Below are 18,325 nucleotides of genomic sequence, written 5' to 3' on the forward strand. Positions count from 1 at the left end.
GGGCTGCAGGCAGCTATCCGCAAGCCTGTGGAGCCCGACGGGAGTTCCCGCTGGGCTCCGCAGGCTTGCAGATAGCTTCCTGAAGCCTGGAACGCGAGAGGGGTCGGTGCACACTGACTCCTCTCGCTCTCCAGACTTCAGCGAAAGCCTGCATTCACTCCATAGGACGCACACACTTTCCCCCTTCATTTTTGGAGGGGAAAAAGTGCATCCTATAGAGCGAAAAATACGGTGATTTCTAATCCCTTGCCTTACCTGAACTGTAAACCCTTCAATAATGTGGCTGTCTGTGAGAATCCTGCTTAGCAACTACATGCTTCTTTACTTCCAGAAATAACAAGGAAGTCCATTGACTAATATTGGCTACAAAAATGCCTTTTTACTAAAACTACCATTAGAGGAAAGCACATACTAGAGTTTCCCCTTGACCTAACACAACAAGCCATTTCTCAAAAGATGCAGTAGAAATTGGGAAATCTTTCTAAGGGGAAATACATTTCAGCACAGCCTTTGAAAGAAAAACACAAACAACAGCTGTCAACATGCCAGAGTCAAGCTTCAAATCAGTTTATTGAACTGTTTTATAACTATAAGCCATAAAACCTTATTTCCCCTGATTTCTCATTATTATAGCAGAATGTGTTCCAGCCAACTCACCATTAGCATATAGGCACAATTATGGCCTCATAATGCAAATGATATACATTAAGATATATTACTGAGGATAAAGTCTGAATATCAAAATTTATTGCTACTCATAGAATTATAGAGTTGGAGGAGATTTTGCGCAGCCTATCTAATAAAACTCCCTGCTTGGTACAGGAAATCCAGAATTAGAGCATCCCCAACAAAAGGCTATCCAGTCTCTGCTTAAAGGCCTCGAGCAAAAGTGAGTCTACTATGCCTCTAGGTCAGGGGTCCTCAAACTTTTTAAACAGGGGGCCAGTTCACTGTCCCTCAGACATTGTTGGTGGCCGGGCTATAGTTTGAAAAAAATATGAACAAATTCCTATGCACACTGCACATATTATGTTTGTGGTGCACAAAAAACAGGAAAAACAATACAATATTTACAATATACTTTAAAGGCATTGCACATGGTGACATCATGGGCACTAGCCAATTTGCTCTGTTCTGCCAGAAATACAGTGGTGCCTCGCAAGACGAAAAGAATCCATTCTGTGATTCTCTTCGTCTAGCAGTTTTTTCGTCTTGCGAAGCAAGCCCATTGACGGATTAGCGGATTAGCGCTATTAGCGGCTTTTAGCGGCTTATCGGCTGATCGGATCAGCTGATAAGAGGCTTAGCGGCTTAGAAAAAGGGGGGAAAGGAAAAAAACCCCGCAGGAACTCGCAAGACATTGCTGTCTTGCGAAGCAAGCCCATAGGAAATTCGTCTAGCGAAGCACCTCCAAAACGGAAAACTCTTTCGTCTAGCGAGTTTTCCGTCTTGCGAGGCACCACCATCTGCACAACCTTTTCAACAAGATATATTTGGATTAAATGCAGTGCAGTTGCTCTAAGGGTGAAGACATTGGAAGAGACAGCATAGGCAGAGCATAGCCATCACGACTAGTAGCTGTTGATAGTCCAATCCAGCAACTTCCACAGTTTCACTTGGTGCTGTGAGCATGTGGTTGCCATGGGCTTAGAAGTATGTGGCAATGGGGGGGGGCACTTGTGTTACATGCAGGTCTTTGGAGAATAAACTCCGTTTGCAAGAAATGGTCAAAGGAGGAAGAAAGAAGGGGAGGGCGGATGAGAGGTGTGTGTAAGGGGGGCAGGAGAGGAATGACTGGGTCCACTTAAAGGGAGAGGCTCTTGGAGATTTCTGAAACCCCAACTGTTGGGAGGCAAGGGAAGTGACCGGGGAAGGGGACCTCCCTGCCACTTGGCCACAGGCGAAGTCTGCAAGCGCTGCCGACCAGAAGGAGAAGCTACAATGGAAGTAGCAGCCCTCGCTGGGATCCCGCAGAGAATCCGTGGCTTCGGCACTGGCTGGTTGCCGTGGAGGGCTCCGCTATGCCGGAGGTCGGCAACGGTCAGTGTGGGTCTCTTTCCCCTCAGCGTGAGCAAGTTAACTCCCAGGTTAAGGCTCAGCGTATTGATTCCCCTCAGTCGCCATCGCCGCCCTGAGAGTCCAGGTGACTTTGGCTTGGGGGATTTGCAGGAAAGGAAGTGGGTCTCCAGGTAATCGTCTCTCTCTTAAGGCAGGCTGTAAATGCTCAGGAGAGCATGACGGCATAATGACTCCCCTTCTCTCCCGTTCCCTGCGATTTGACGGGGAACGGGAGAATGAAAACCAAAATGTGGCACTCGAAGCCAAATGACTGTTGAGGGAATAGTTGAGTAAGAAACTGTCTTTGCGCAAGAAAGACGAAGGAAACCGGGGAAAGAAAGGGAAGCGAGAGGAGTGGCTTTTCGGTTGAAACTGCCAGGAAGCAAAGTGGGGAGGGCGGGAAGTGCCAAGCGAACCAGGGAAAAGAGGCCGCTTAGCAAGGCGGCGGGAAGAAAGGAGCATGGAATGAGAGAAAACCTCAGGGTTCAGTCCACAACAGCTTCAAAGCTCCTGGGGCTCCTCTGTACCTTGTCAAGCTAGAGCAGCCTCTCTCCCGACCGACGAGGCCTCGCCTTCCCCAGCCCTCTGAACCTGCATGTTCCCTGGCACTGCCCACCATGTTCCTGTGCCGCTAAAACTTTGGGCCAAGACCCGTTAGATGGCGGCGGGTTCTGCAATTGCCGGGTGGGCCGGGTTCAGGACCCTGGCAGGCTGGATGTGGCCTGCGGACCATAGTTTGAGGATGCCTGCGCTAGGTAATTGGTTCCGCTGTCATACTTGTTTCTCCACTGTCAAACTGCTCTTATTAAGATGTTTCCCCTCATGTTCAAGCAGTTTCTATTCTCTGGCCCAGAGGTTAGTGTTTGTCCCAAATATCTAGCATTCTGAGTCAGATCTGTCTTATTTAATATAAGACAGGGTTACTCTGTAAGACCAGAACAAGAGGCTATTTCTCCATTTTTCTGCCTTTGCTGAACATCGGCATGCACATACAGTCCACAAGAAATTGTAGGAACTCGGGCTGAAAAAGGTTCTCCACACCTGCACAAAAGCTTCAAAGTGTGGTTATCTATCTCTCTCCCCCCCCCCACTCTCTTTGATTGCCACATTTAATGTCCTTATGAAATAAAGCAAGTTTACTACCATTATATAAGCAGGCTAGCTTTGATGAAAGCATGAATTATTTAGAAAGCCAAAAGATACTTACCCGGTAGTATATGGTATGTTTATCCCCCCTAGATTAATGCTTTCGCATCCAACAATGAACAGTGTTGAAAAGCAGAGCAAAGACACACCACTGCAGATCATTGCCAGCTTTGCAGACTCTCTTGCACTGAGCTTGAGTTTTTTTATAATGTAGCCCCCTAAGACAATACCAACACCAGCACTTGGAACAATGATCACACCTGATTAAAAGGAAAGAAAAGGGTAAAATTAAAACACTTTCTATGTTACAAAGGATGAAAGAATAAAAGGGGGCGTGGAGAGAAAAACCTTTCCCACCAGTGTGGCTGTGAAATTTCTACACTATTTTTATGATAAAACACTTAATACCCCATCCTTAAATTCAAGCAGAACTCTCAGGGTGTCATGCAAAAACAAAACAATATGACCCCATTGCCTAAGGCTGGTTCTCACACCACCAGATGAGGTGATAATTGGGCAATTTCATGATTGCCCCGCACACATTGAATCTGCTTAAAAGCCTCAGAGGTCCTGTCTGTGGACTCACCATCCAGATCCATCAGAGTGGTCAGAACTAGAGACAGGTCATTTTGGTGGTGGCCCCCATATTTGTGGAATGCCCTCCCTATAAAGGCACACGCACACACCTTACTGGATTTTATGCAGACCTTTCAAGCAGTTTTTAATAAATATGTGTGCTGTTGTGCATGGTCTTAACCACTACTGCTTTAATGTATTCAGATTGATTTTATTAGTGCATGAAGTATACGATAAATTCTATAGTGATTTTTATTAGCATATGAAGCATATAATAAATTCTATAGTGTTGTATTTATATACCAGAAGGGGGGGGCAATATACAAATTCTGAAGTAACAAGTCTTCCATACAAAATTAAAAATCAGTGCATATAAAAAAACCACACCTAGATATAAAGGAGAAGGAATCTAACTAGCCTAGCCTTCTCTGTGACATGCTACCGTATTTTTCGCCCTATAGGACGCACCGGCCAATAGGACGCACCTATTTTTTGAGGGGGGAAATCAAAGGAAAAAATTTGATTTCCCCCCAGGTTTGCGCAGCCATCCCCAAGCTAGAAGAGGGAGACGGAGCACTTCGTCTCCCTCTTCTGCCTTCAGGGACAGCCTCCCAAGCCTCTGTGGGGCAGCGCACTGCGCTGCCCAGCAGAGGCTTTGCGCAACCATCCCAAGCTAGAAGAGGGAGATGGAGTGCTCCGTCTCCCTCTTCTGCCTTCAGGGACAGCTTGGCCCGCTATCCCCCGAGCTTGTGGGGCTGGCGGGGGGAGAAGCAGGCTTGCTTCTCCCCCCGCCAGCCTCCAGATCAGGTCGGGGAATAGCGGGATGGCGGCGCTTCGCCATCCCCCTATCCCGCGAGCTTGTGGGGCTGGCGGGGGGGGAGAAGCAGGCTTGCTTCTCCCCCCGCCAGCCTCCAGTTCAGGTCGGGGAATAGCGGGGTGGCGGCTCTGCGCCTCCCCGCTGTCCCCAGCTTTTGGGTGCAGGCTGCTGCCCGCAAGCCTTGCGAGCCCGCGGGACATCCCGCCGGGCTTGCAAGACTTGGGATAGCTTCCTGAAGCCTGGAGAGCGAGAGGGGTCGGTGCGCACGGACCCCTCTCGCTCTCTAGGCTTCAGCAAAAGCCTGCATTCGCCCCATAGGACGCACCCAGATTTCCCCTTCATTTTTGGAGGGGGAAAAGTGCGTCTTATAGGGCGAAAAATATGGTATTTTTGGCAGGGTTTTTCTTCTTCATGGAAGAGAATTTCATCATATGTTCATCACCTTAAGTGAAAAGTAGTGCAGCCCAAAACCCAACTTAACCATCACAGCAATTCTTCATGAGAACTTCACCACAGCAAAAAAAAGTGTCAGAATTTTCACTGCCCTTCAGTTATGTCAAAGGATTAATAAAAGCTTCCTTATGATTTTTCCAGAAGCAGCAGAAACAGAATAAATAGAGCTATTGTTAAATACAAGCAGAAATATTGCTTTGTTTTCATGCTAGGCTGGGAAGGAAAACAGCTCCAAGTGTTTTTAGAAAATACGTGAAATTCAAGAGAATTAAATTAAGTTTCTAATTGGGTGATAATTCACAAACGTGGTATCGATTGTAATTCATTTCCTTTTAGATGGGATTTCATGACTAAGGATTATTTTATGGAACTGTCTTGCTGATGCTAGATCTAGTTTTTGAAAAGTCTCAACGGAGAGAGAGAGAAAAAATAGGGGGGGGGGTGTATCACGGCCTAAAATATTTATATCTATCTACTGCAAGTGGCAAAGCAAAGTCAAAGTAAACACATGGAAAGATGGTAAATTAACTGGATCTGCAAATCAATTACATCGCAGGAAGAAATTCTGTACTAGCAAGGTGTGGACTATATGGGAAACAAATAAGAGCCTGAGAAACAAAGGGCGTACTTTTGGCCTGTTGGTGCATCTCTACAAAATCTCCTCAGAATTTGGGAGCTCCTTTCCCTTTGCTCTCTTCCCTTCTACCAACTGCTTCCTTGACATTTGAACTGACAGTTTTCCCTGCACATGGAGTTCTTTCTATTTTAACCAATATTTCATTATTTCTCATGGCAATCAAGAATAAGAAACACTATAGTTATTGTGCAAAACTATAAACCAAATGTGCTAAACTCATTTGCTTTGTTTTCCTTTTGAGAATCTAGGTGATAGTTGTTTATGCTCCATATATAGGCCCTTCTATTAATGAGCACTAGAAATAAGTGGTAAACAATTTACAGACTCCAAGAAACAGATTAAAATCAAACTGACAAAACAGACTTTGTAAAGGCCACACGGGAAACAACACATATTCTTTTTGACTATGTACTGTATATGAAATGCAAAGCAATGAATTCTAAAAAGAGCACTCGGTTATGCCGTGGTTTGCTCAAAGGAGATTCCAAAGTTAAGCATGTGCTAAGCAAGAGTGTCACATGCCATTTTCAAATCTAGTATCTGATTGCTTGCTACTGTGTCACACATAAGTTACTTTCCAAAGACAGCTAAGAATGGATTCTGAATGTGTCAAAGATGCTACTGCATTAAGTGCCCCAAACCAAGAATAGTTTTGAGTCAGCAATATCCAGTTTCTGTCCTTGAGTTGGCGTCAAAAGGTTGCAGCAAAAAGTTTTCCAACATTCGAGAAAATAATAATATACAAATACCTATTGTATGGTTTTCACAAGTGGTACTAGGCAATCTTAAACAAGGAAATTGAGTAGAGTGAGGCTTAAATGTGAGGGGGAAATGGACAGAATTGGGCTGTGAGAAAGACCTTTTTCAAAAATCTAAGTTGATCCAAAAGTATACATCAACTAACCAGTTTCTGTCTCTCTCATTCTTGGGTTGGACATTAGCAATTTCTCATATCAAGCTTAAGGCTTGGTTTACCCTGACTTTATGAGTACACATCTAATACTAGGCAATGATACAATTAAGGCCCTTGGGTATGCCATAAAACACAGAAGCCACATTCATTAAGAGCCTGAGTAGCTTCTGTACTAATCACATGGAATTGCAAGACTGTCAATCAAAACAGCATTTTATGTATTTTATGTTATAGAATGCACAACTTCCATACCCTGTGGAGGTGTCCATACAGGATTGTCTGCACCCATTTTCCCATTTTTTTTTATTTCACCATTTGTACAAAAGTTCTCTTGGTTTCTCCCCTTATACAAATTTATTAAAATATGGAACGTTTCAACTAAGTTTCTCCTGCCCCTATAAGAATTCCATGTCAAGGTGCTTCCATTACTTCTCTTCATCTCTTCTAACTACACAGTTTTAACTACCCTTCCTAGACCTCTTCTTTGGCAGTAAAGAGAAAGTGTTTTCCCATTCAAGGACTCTAGAACAGTGAAGTCTTGCCAAGATACAATTTACATTAGGCTATTTTAGTTTAGCTAAATGGGTCCTTTCTAAGTACATTTATAAACCTTCATAATTATGTTAGCTGGCTTTTTAAAGGAGGCTAAACTAATTCATATAGAATGATCTTGGGAAAGGGTTTAGTGTTTTCAGGTTGATTTTATGATGCCACCTTTTAAAAAATGAATTGTTTTAGCTATGTTTTATGCTGTCTCAACGATAATGTTGGTTTTAATATTTAATGTCTTTTGTAAGCTGTTTTGAGTATGTGGCCAAAAGATGGGAGGGTATATAAGGCATATTATGATCGCCTCCACTGGAACCCCCAAATTCAGAGCAACATCCATTTGATTCTCAGGTGCTGGAAGCAAACATTATGGAATGGCCTTGTTTCCAATTAACTCAGAGGCCTGCAAATAGTCACTGCTGGGAGAAAATAGGTGGACCTTTGGGTTGATTCAGCTTGGTAATTGTGATGTTTTAATGCCTTTACATGGAAATTCATACAAGAGCTATATAGATTTAAATAACCATAGTAATAGCTTCAGTTATTGCTGAGATGAAAAATGAGTAAAGATATGGACAGGCCATTTGACCAATGAATGACCTGCAAGCAAGAGACTGAGACATGCTGAAATAGCAGTAAAGTTCACTCTTAAGCAATCAATAGCAATCTAACAGGTCAGGACAACCTTTTGATGGTGCTGGCATTGCCAGAGCAATTTTATTTCCGCATGAGAAAACATTATCACACTACAGGCATGGCAAATTGCTCATATATAAACAATGGGTTAATTGCAAACTGTAAAACAAACAATTAAAAAGCATTGCTGAAACTTTTCTAATAGTTTTCTTTTGCCAGTCACAGAAAAATAATTCTTACAGGTTTCCTTACTGATGGCAATGCCTTACCAGTGTAGATGCTGGCATTAGAAGCTGGGATGCCAAACTGTGACTCGATGAACTTGGGGATGAAGGTAATAAAAGCAGTAACAATGGCACTCTCGGCTGTGTATGACAAACTCACAAAAAGGAATGTCATGTTGCTTAAGATCCTGACAGCTGCTCTTGGAAGTTCTACAAATGGCACAAAAATAAAAATAAAAATAAAAATAAAAGTATGACACATGAACTTTATATATACATAATGAACGGAAAACAAAAAGAAAATCAGCCTGCTTTGAGCTGGATTTTAAGGAATAGTTACCCATCCAAGACCTCTTCCTGGGGGTTCCACAGTGTGAATACAAAATAATCTTAGCATATGTTAAGACCTTTCCAACATTCCCAAGTGTGCTTCCACAAGTAGAAGTCTTAGGAGTAAATAACTCAGTGACAGACCACCTGCCTCACATGTAAAAAAAACCCCAGGTCCAATCTTTGGCATCTCATCCTAAACAGATCAGGTAGATGGTGATGGGAAAAATCTCTGTCAAAAATCCTGGGGAGCCAGTGACAGTCAGAGTAGACAATACTGGACTAGACTGACTCAGCATAAGCTAGGATCAGATGTCCAAGTCCCAGGAATTGTAATTGTAGAACTAAATGCACAATCCCGTTTGGCAGGCCTTGGTTATAATGAACAGCAGGGTACAGCTCAACATTATATGGATTTCAAAAGTTCCTTTTGATATGACATTGGTTGCACAGAAGATACTGCAGTATGGCTCCTTCATGTGCGGGTCAGGAAATGGTTATAAATGAGCCCATGCTGCAGCTTATTCCTATCTGAACAGTACTCCTGGAAATGGGGGCAAGGTTAGCCTACGGTAGAGGCAGGATGTGTGCTCATCATATTATCCAAGTGACATGGGAAGGGGTTCTGCTACTGTGGTTCCCAAGCCACCATGAAAAAAGGAACTAAGTGTAGAGACAGGAAGAGCATAGTGAGGACGGCTCAGTATGTCTTATCAGAAATCCTCTACTGCCTCCAGCTGCAGTCCTCAACCTCATAGGGACATTTTGCAGGGCTGATGTTTCAGCAACTGTCTTACATTTAAAAGTGCCAAGAAGAAACAGACTGGCCAAGCAGGCTATAAATGAGCAACACAGGACACAAGAGACAATAGGGGGAAGCTACAACAGCAAACACCCTCCTCTGCAACCTCCACTACTTCTCTCCTCACCACAAACACAATCCTATCCCTAACTTTTCATATCCCTGCAATGGACATAATTGTTGTAAGCATTTCAATTTGCCAGAGAGAACAATCCTCTTCCTGAGCACTGTTCTACCAACACCCGACCCCTGAGCCGCTTGTGGGGACACAGAGGGAGGAGAGGGGAGACCATTCCACTTTACAGCATAGCCTGACCATTTTCAGGTCAACTTAGCCAAACAGCCAATAAGGGTGATTTCTCCCCCAACGTTTGTAATGAATGCTTTTAATAGGAACCAAGGAGAAGCATTACAGCAAGCCCTGGGGACTGAAAGTGAAGGTGGATGCAGCAATTTTTCATTTAAAATAATGAAGACATATAGCAGTCACTGCAAAAATTCAGCAGAATGCTACTCTGCAACTTTTCCTGACACACAGTCATTTAGAGGACAATGCTGAAAGTCTTATTTCCAGAAGACTTGCTCACATTTGAACTACGCAAAAGAGAATGGTTGAGGAACTGAATCACAAAGTTTAGGTGTGAAGAAAGCCAAAACTAAAAAAATGGCATGAAGCACATTTTCTTATAGCCAATTAAATTTGCTGAATTGCTAACTGAGCAATTATGACACTGCAATGTCAAAGAAAAAGAAAAAGGTGACATTTTCAAAGGTGAATATGAAACTGTACCAATGTGCCAAGAAATGATGGTGCAGTTTTATGACAATGCCACAACTAGGTCACCAAATGGTGCTAGAACTATATTACAGGCCACAAAAGGTTGGGGGGCGGAGTTAATACTACAGGTCAGTCTCACTGGAAACCAACTACTGTATAAAGCAAGCCCAGATTTTAAAACAACTTCAAACCAACCATGGTTGAAAATCCTGGTTTTTTTGGATTTCCCTGCTCAAAGACTAGTTATTTAGTGACTTCCTGATTTAATTGTGACTCATACAAAAGGAAGGAGTGAAGAGGTTGTATGCACTGGCAAAAAGCTTATTCATACATTGTTGAGCCACTACTGGATGACCCTAAATCAGCCTCTATGTACCCCTTTGTGTCTTATTTTCTGCCCCATGTGCTTATGGGCTTTGAATGCCCATTAAGAGTAGTTTAAATAGGATATTATATATATTATTTCTGTTACTAGTACCACCAACTATAATATATTACTTTTGCAGTGTCTTAAAACAGAAATTGTTTCAACACTGGTTACTCTCCCATTTCCCAAGTGCACTATTATTGCCTATTAGCTTTCATTATCAATTTTCAGCAGAAACTAACAGTAATAGTATGATCTTAAACCTCACCCCAATCTGTTATTTAAAAAACATATTACCTCTAACATTCTTTCCAAATCCCATTGAAGCAGGGACTTCATGGTCTACCTGACTTTTGCTGTTTGCTTTTTCTTTTACAATATCATCATCACTTGAAACATCATCAGCATGCATCTTCTTTTTCTTCTTTTTCTTGTGTCGAGGTGGAAGCTTTTTGGGGAAAGTAAACATTGGAAGTATGACAAAAAGCATCGCAGTGGCACAAAGGAGGAAGCCACTCCACCTGAAGTTGAGAGATAAAAAAGAACAATTGCAGCTGGACTATATGTGTACTGCAACCAGAAACAAAAACTAGTGACTGAGACTGTACAAAGATTCTCTGCATCTTACAAAACAGAAAACATCCAATGTACTTCTAATTATTTCGTAAAATATTTCTTTACATGCTGAGTGAAATTACAAAACTGACATACAAGTAAGAGTCACAACTAGAATCAGAAAGAAACAAACAGCCTGGTCTGCACATAACATTAAAGTTCAGTTTATTAACTATGGTTTATTAAGCTATGTGTGAACCCAACCAAGCAGCTTAACTAGGATTTTTATACTGCCAAATCATGAACTGGCTTCTAAGAGACTGACAAAGCTTGGCTTGCTTTAACTATAATTTGGCATTAAGTGTGAATCCAGCACTCTTTTTTAACTACAGCTTGTTTGCCCATCCCATCACAGATGCTCACCAAAGTGTAAAGCCATGAGGCAAGAGCAGCTAGAAAGCAAACCAAATGAGCCATGGTTTATTTGATTGTCTATGGGAGAACTTGTGGTTTGTTTGTTTGTTTGTGTTTGTTTGTTTGTTTGTTTGTTTGTTTGTTTAAAAAACCCTAGCTTAAAGTTTAATCCATAAACAAACCACGGCTTCATATAATGTGTGAATCAAGCCAATATATGATACAAAATGAATTTCTATTAAATAAATAAAAAAACTAGGGGACCGAATATCAAGTAGGCAAATAGCACTTGCAGTACAAACCAAAATAAGTTTGAAATGAATGTTAAGGCAGACAGCAGGTGTCTATTTCAGCAGCAAATTAAGCATGTCCTTCTCAGCATTTAGTAGGAAACTAAATGTTTTTATAGATCCACTGTAAGTTTTGTACATTTGTAACACAATAGAAGACAGTAATTGACAAGGTCTCTTAATGTTGGGAAATTAATTCCCCACTCCCCAGACAGCACAATCCCAAAACTGATCCCACCCGCTGCTCACTGCTGCAGACTACATGTTCAATGTAATGGTTCAGACATATTCCAAGGCTAGATAACATACATTCTGGTCATTGTGGCCTATCAGAGTTATGTGGCCACTGATGCTACTTTTTCCTCATCTCTTTTGTCTCTAGTTACTAAGCTAAATTTGGCTCTCAAACTTCAGCTGTGTTCCAGTTCAGTCAGAGTTTTCTTTTTACCTGTATGGTTGATGTATAGCAACCAGACAGCCATTCTGAAAGAAAATATTTTCTGGAGCAAAAGCATTGCAGAACTGGATGCTGACATAGACTCGGTATTATTCCGCCCTAATATTCTATTCTGTGTGTAATTCACATGGGTTACCTTACTCTACCTGTGTTAGATTTTCCAGAATGAATATATACCGGTAGAGAGAGATGGAGACCTCCCACATTCCTAGGTCACCAGCTGCTGGCCATTAAGTAGCTGAGTGTACCATCTGCAGAACACCAATTAAGGAGCATCTGGTAGAAATAAGAAGCCATAGGCTTTATGGCTACTCAGTGCCTTGTAAATGTGCCTAATTATAGCACAGCACCCAGTTATTTCTGGCAGATGTTTGGCACTGAATGTCTGGAAAATCTAAGGCCATATTTCTTCAAATTAAGATCACCACTATTATTGTCATGGTTAGATTGTTCATGGTTAGATTGTTAACTCCCTTCACTGTGACTCTTATATAATTATTGCTGCTCCTTTGATGTCGTTGCAGCTGTTTCTAACCCACTTGCTGCTAAAACTAAACAGTGCTTTGTCAACTTGGCTATCTCAGCGAACAGCAAGAAGAAATTAGGGTGCTAAAGTTGTTAACACTAATCAGATATCATCATGGTCAGTACCTGGATGGAAGAATGTTTGATACATCTATAGGAAGCTACTCTGTGCTCCCAACAGAAGGGGAATGTGATTAATTGAGATTAATTAATCTGAAAATGCACTGATACAGCATGGGCTGCTTGGCAAGCGAAACACAACAAGTAAGAATTGTCCTGTTGGTTCTAACCAAAAGGTCTATCTACTCCAGCATCTCTGGGAAACTCACAAGCAGGGCATAAAGGTGATTCCCATCTCTGTTGTTTGTGCCTGGCAACTTATGTTTAAAGTCCATTCAGCTATCTTGCCCACAAATCTGCATAAATCATTTATTGTGACAACCCCTCTGTTGCTCAAGTAGACATGTTAGAGCATCATAATTTGTGCCAGTACAATGTCTCACAACAGCAAGCTATAAAATGAGAATGCATGACTAATTATGCAAATTGAATTATTCTCACATATTAACTCCTATATAGTTGGAAGTGCAGAAGTGTAGCTGGATATTGGCATATAAACACACACACATACTCCAGGAAGGGAATCTAAAGGCTTTGCTGCAAATGCTAAAGTACTTGGTTTTTAAAAACCTTTTTAACTTTGAATATTTATTCATAGTTCTACATGTACAACTAGCAAACAACAGGGGGAAAAAGTGACAAACCAGCAATCAATCTGGTTAAACAATCCACAGATGCATCACGCACTGTAGTTACTCTAAACTCAGAACTGCCAAGGACACGGTCAAATGGATCATGAATCCAATGTCAATGGTCATTCTCATGCATAACAGACATACGGCTGCAACTTACCAGTTACCGATGAAACGAGGGTCACTCTGGTCAATATAAACAGTACTTCTAGGATCCACATAAAACCCAATAAGAACTCCGCCTAATAAATATCCTGCTGCTGGACCAAGTGCTCCCATTACATACATGATGGCTGAAAAAAGAAAAGCAAAAGCCAACCCAGGACATGTCAAAATATACCATATTACAGACATTACAATATTAAAGCAGAATGCTAAAGTAATAAAAGATTTCACAGATAGAAAGAAAAGGAAGACAAGTGCTTTCCTATGATTTTGCTTATTCTAAGAGCAGCCACTCCTGGCTTTTTCTACAGTTCCTATTGTTTCTCCCACATAAAACATCCACCCCCTTGCAACTGCATACAGGATTGCCTTCTAAAAAGCAAGTTCCATTCCTGCTGCATGCTAATGAATGGTAACATCATACCTTTTTAACACTTCTAACTTTAAGCAGCTAGATATTTCAGGGTATTTTTTCATTCCTTATTTTCAGAATAAGGAAAAACTATTTGCAGTGTCTGATTATTGACATATAAGCAAGTGGAGTAGATAGACAACAGGGGAGGGGACAGACTCTGCTGGGTGGGGAGAGTGTGTCCTTTTACATGAGCTTGGGCTTTTTTCTTGCAAGGGTCCTTGGGAAGGCGAAGGATGGAGCCAGAATTCCAGGTAGGGGCCATGTGGGACAGAACCACTTTGGCAGACTGGGGCAGAGGCACGGGGATGGCATGCAGAATGCACTGTGCTGTGTGTAATACTCTGAACTCTCTCCAGAGTAGACCCAGGTATAAATATGCATATCTTTTGGAGAATACATGATTTGCACCCAAATCATCCGCATTTACCACTGGAATGTGCAGCAGCTATTTAGTCTAAGCAGACATTACAGAGCATTTATTTAGTAATGCTGAAGACAAGTTTCACAGTTAGCAGAAATACAGTATTACAAAGATAAAAATAACAAATGCAGGCTATATTCCATTAGAGATGGGAATGCTGCCTAAAACTTAAAATTATGAAGATACTGTATGCGGTCCTCCGATTCTGTAAATATATCTTACTGGCAATATAAATATTAAACACCCTGACCCTTAAAATAATGTACTTAACTCTTCAGTGCATAAATGGAAATTAGGAAGTGCCCCCCTCCATTAACAAGTTACCAATCCCCACTGTGGTGAAATGTGATCCTGAATAGTCATCAACAATTGTAGTAAGATATGGAAAGTGAAACTAAAACTAGGCCTGAAGCACAAGTAAGGTGGGCTGTTCTAGTCACTTTTAGACAATAAAAATGCCTGCCATTCATTAAGTACCGATATGAAATTTTAAGTAGCTAATGAAGAACAGTTCCTAGCCTAAAACTTATTTACAATTGTATACAGGAATATATATTTGGCTATTAATATAGAACTAGTGGGGAGTGTCAGGCGCTACCCATGATTTTTTAGAAAGCAACATAAAATGGTTTCTCCTCCCTTAATAGTGTAATTTGTGAGTTTGCACCTATCACACCAAATAATGACTGGAGTCATGCGCCAAAGTCATATTTCAGTCCATGATTTCATCCTTACAACTTTGTGAGGCTGGAAGAGAGAAACTGGTCCAAGTTCAGCCAATGAGGATCATAGCCTAGTATGCAGTTGAACCCCAAACTCCTTGATCCTAGTCTGACACTTTAACCACTGCGCCATACTGGTCTCTGGGATTGTAAAGAATCTCAAATGCCGTACCATAATTTGTTTGAATTAATGAGGAAGGAAGTTGGGCAGAGCAGTCCAAAACCATGATTTCTAGGGGGTTTGGTTGAAGTGGGGGTGTCCACTGGCCCACTGATTAGGAGCACTTGAATGCCCCTGCCTAAATAGCAAGTGGACAGACACTACCATTGGTAGGCATGCCACTGGTGTTAGTTTCACTGCACCAGCCTGGTCCTGGGAGCTAGTGCAAAAAGAGACATTCTGCCCCCCGCAAGACCTTCTGCCCTACTGGGTTCAAGTGGTGGTGCTGTGGCCATGTCACTCTATCAAGTCCTATGTGAACAATGATCACTGGGTAAGTTTTAGAGTCCTACCTAACTCAACTTTTATTTTTTTTTACAATTAATATAGCGGATATTGTCTTTAAAACTTCTTAAGTGAAGCACCATTCCTATGTTATAAATTAATCATAGTTCCTGTCTTGTGGTAATAGTGCTATTTTTGAAGCTTCAGACTTACATTAGTATAACTGAAGAGTGCTTCCAAAGGAGGTGGCTGCTTTTAAAAGCAACAACTAGGGAAACAAACTTGGATTCACTTTCTGTTGTCTTGCCAAACTTAATTCACCCAGAGCTTATGGAGTTTGCATAGATCTCACTCAAAATCACAATTAAAGCTCTCCAAAGATTAGCAATGTCTAGGAAGCAGTCGGATTATTCCCCCCCAATGCAGAATAAATTATATATTGTACTGTGTATCATTTATAACAACTGAAATATCTCCTACAACACACAAAAAGATGTTACTTTTTCCAATACTAAGAAAATAAGCACAAATTATCAACTATTATCAACAGAGGTGTCTGGCAGATGGTTGAGGACACACACAAAAAATACCTGTGAAATTCACTGTCACATATAGGGTTGATCAGCTGCTTAAACAAGCTTTAGAAAAGGATCAGACTCAAGTCTTCATCACCCATTCTTAATTTGTATCCATGGAGGAGGTTGGGACAACATGCACTAACCCAGCACTCCTGACCTTTCCCCATTAAGTGGTAATGTCTGAAGCAGGGTTGTTAGTGCATTTGACCAAATGTACTTACAGTCTTCCCCACAGTCAAAAACCCTGAAGAATCAGAATTCCCAACACACTGAGGATTACAGTTCAGCTGAACAAACCAGCTTGAGGTCAGCAACCTGCCCTTAAGAGAAAGTTGGACAGCGCAGGAGCAGTGCATGTGATCCCTCCACAACCCCCATGGAAAACAATTAAGAATGTCTAATGGTTAAAGTACAGTAATGGAGAACAGGTCTACCAGAAGCTACTATGTGGAATTTCTAGGTTCAAAAACAACACATCTCTGGATTCCAGATGCTTAGGACAAACAACAGAGAAGGCCATCATGCTTGTGAGTTTGCAGGGGTATATGGCTGGTTGCTATTAGAAAGAAATAATGGGTTTTCACATGTACCTTACTTATTTTCATATGGCAAGATTCATATCAACCACATTATGGAAAACATTGACTTCTGAACATTTTCCAGCACATTAGTCTTACCACATGGAATGGATTTAAAGACCTTTTAAACAGCAGTGCAAAGCAGACCTTTTCCACGCCAAAATACCTAGAATAATAATCATCAGCATTTAGACTCACTTTTTTTTCTTGCTGTGTTCCTTATAACAATCCTGTAAGGTAAGTCCCTACCAGTTGGGGAGTGGAAGGAGGGAGACAGAGAGGCATGCCTAAGGCATCTGGTGAGTTTATGATAGTGATGGTATTGGAACCATTGTTCTTGTTTTTACTATGCATTTTGCCATTTTATATTGTGATTTCATGTTGTGAACCGCCCTGAGACATGTTGGTATAAGGCAGTACACAAATTTAATAAATAATAATAAAGTAAGAATAATAAAAGACAGCAAAAAATATTCCTTGCACAGATGCCACATAAAATAGTTCAACACTCTAGATTTAAGATTCAGTTTTAAAAACTAATTAAATAAAAAGGTATTTACATTGCCCTGGAAAAGATAATAAAGATGCAACCAAGAGCCTCTTCGAGAAGGCTTTTCCTTAGTTGAGGTGCCACTACCAAGACGTTCCTGGTCTTGGTAAGCCATTGACTGATCAGGCCAAAAGCAGAAATAGCAGAGTTCGTATTCTTGTGCTCGCCTATTGTTGTTCCCCACAAACTTCTCAAGTTGTCCACTAATGGATATTCAATCTAAAATCCATGTCAGAACTATAATCGGCAAACAAAAATGTTACAAGATAATTTTGGTTCGACTAATAAAGATATAACCCTAACACAGATTTTGTTTTTTTCTTATGAGCCCAACACTGCTACCTTTCCTTTTTGTGTGAGATACTCACTGTTTTCTTTCCTTCATTTTAATATTGTAGGCGTGTGGACAAAGTCTGTTTTTAGTTTTTGCATAGCACCTTATGGTTTTAGGTGTTGAATAACAATAGTCTATAGATAAAATGTTATAGAATATTTGTAAGTAATTCAAATGCACACTCACGTAAAAGGATTCTTGATGTAGAGGAGGGGTGCATGGACTGTGTTCACAGTCCTTATTCTCACTTTCTACACATACTATATTCTGCATAACTTCTGCCTGTGTATGTGCAAACAGGAATTCTGCCTCTTCTTCAGTTCCAAATGTGCCAACAATGTCTATGTACAAAACACCTTGTACACTAGTTATTTCAAAAGTGTTGTTAAAAGCCAATTTTTTTAAGCCAACTACAAAATAGGGTTTTCTTAAAGTTTTCTCTGCAACCAAATATGTCCATTATGAAAAAATGTTTGATATTTATAAATTAAATATAATTATCCCCTAATAACAATGTCACATTCCAGGTAACAATGTACAGTTAATTTAAAAGGCATCTTTGTAACTGTCCTTAAAGAAGCAAACAAAAACAAGAGTACTGAGCAATACTATAGAAAATATTTCCTAATACTCAGCTGACAGTAATTTGATAAGACAACCATGTTGGTTCCTTTTTTCGGGATATGATCAAAATCTCCTTAAGCTACATGATGAGTTGCTTATAACTTAGTACATGGAGCTGTGCTCAAGATGTTGCACTAGAAGAAGCTAACACCGCACAAGTAGTCAAATGTATGAATCAGACCTAAGATCTAATATCATAAGACAGTATGAAACT

General features: G+C 40.9%; 1 protein-coding gene across 3 annotated transcripts in view; it reads right to left on the minus strand.

Moving 5' to 3' along the window:
• SLCO5A1 (solute carrier organic anion transporter family member 5A1) overlaps positions 1 to 18,325 on the minus strand; it is a 56,265-nt gene that overhangs the window by 15,112 nt on the left and 22,828 nt on the right. For all 3 annotated transcript variants that reach the window (XM_081204491.1, XM_081204492.1, XM_081204493.1), the window contains 4 exons: positions 13,440 to 13,572; positions 10,584 to 10,807; positions 8,055 to 8,219; positions 3,266 to 3,464 (listed from right to left, as the gene is read on the minus strand). In XM_081204491.1, the coding sequence (XP_081060617.1) occupies positions 3,266 to 3,464; positions 8,055 to 8,219; positions 10,584 to 10,807; positions 13,440 to 13,572 (721 nt within the window). The remainder of the gene's footprint in view (positions 1 to 3,265; positions 3,465 to 8,054; positions 8,220 to 10,583; positions 10,808 to 13,439; positions 13,573 to 18,325) is intronic.

This window comes from Podarcis bocagei (genome assembly GCF_964188305.1).
Source record: "Podarcis bocagei genome assembly, chromosome: 8".
Taxonomy (NCBI): domain Eukaryota; kingdom Metazoa; phylum Chordata; class Lepidosauria; order Squamata; family Lacertidae; genus Podarcis; species Podarcis bocagei.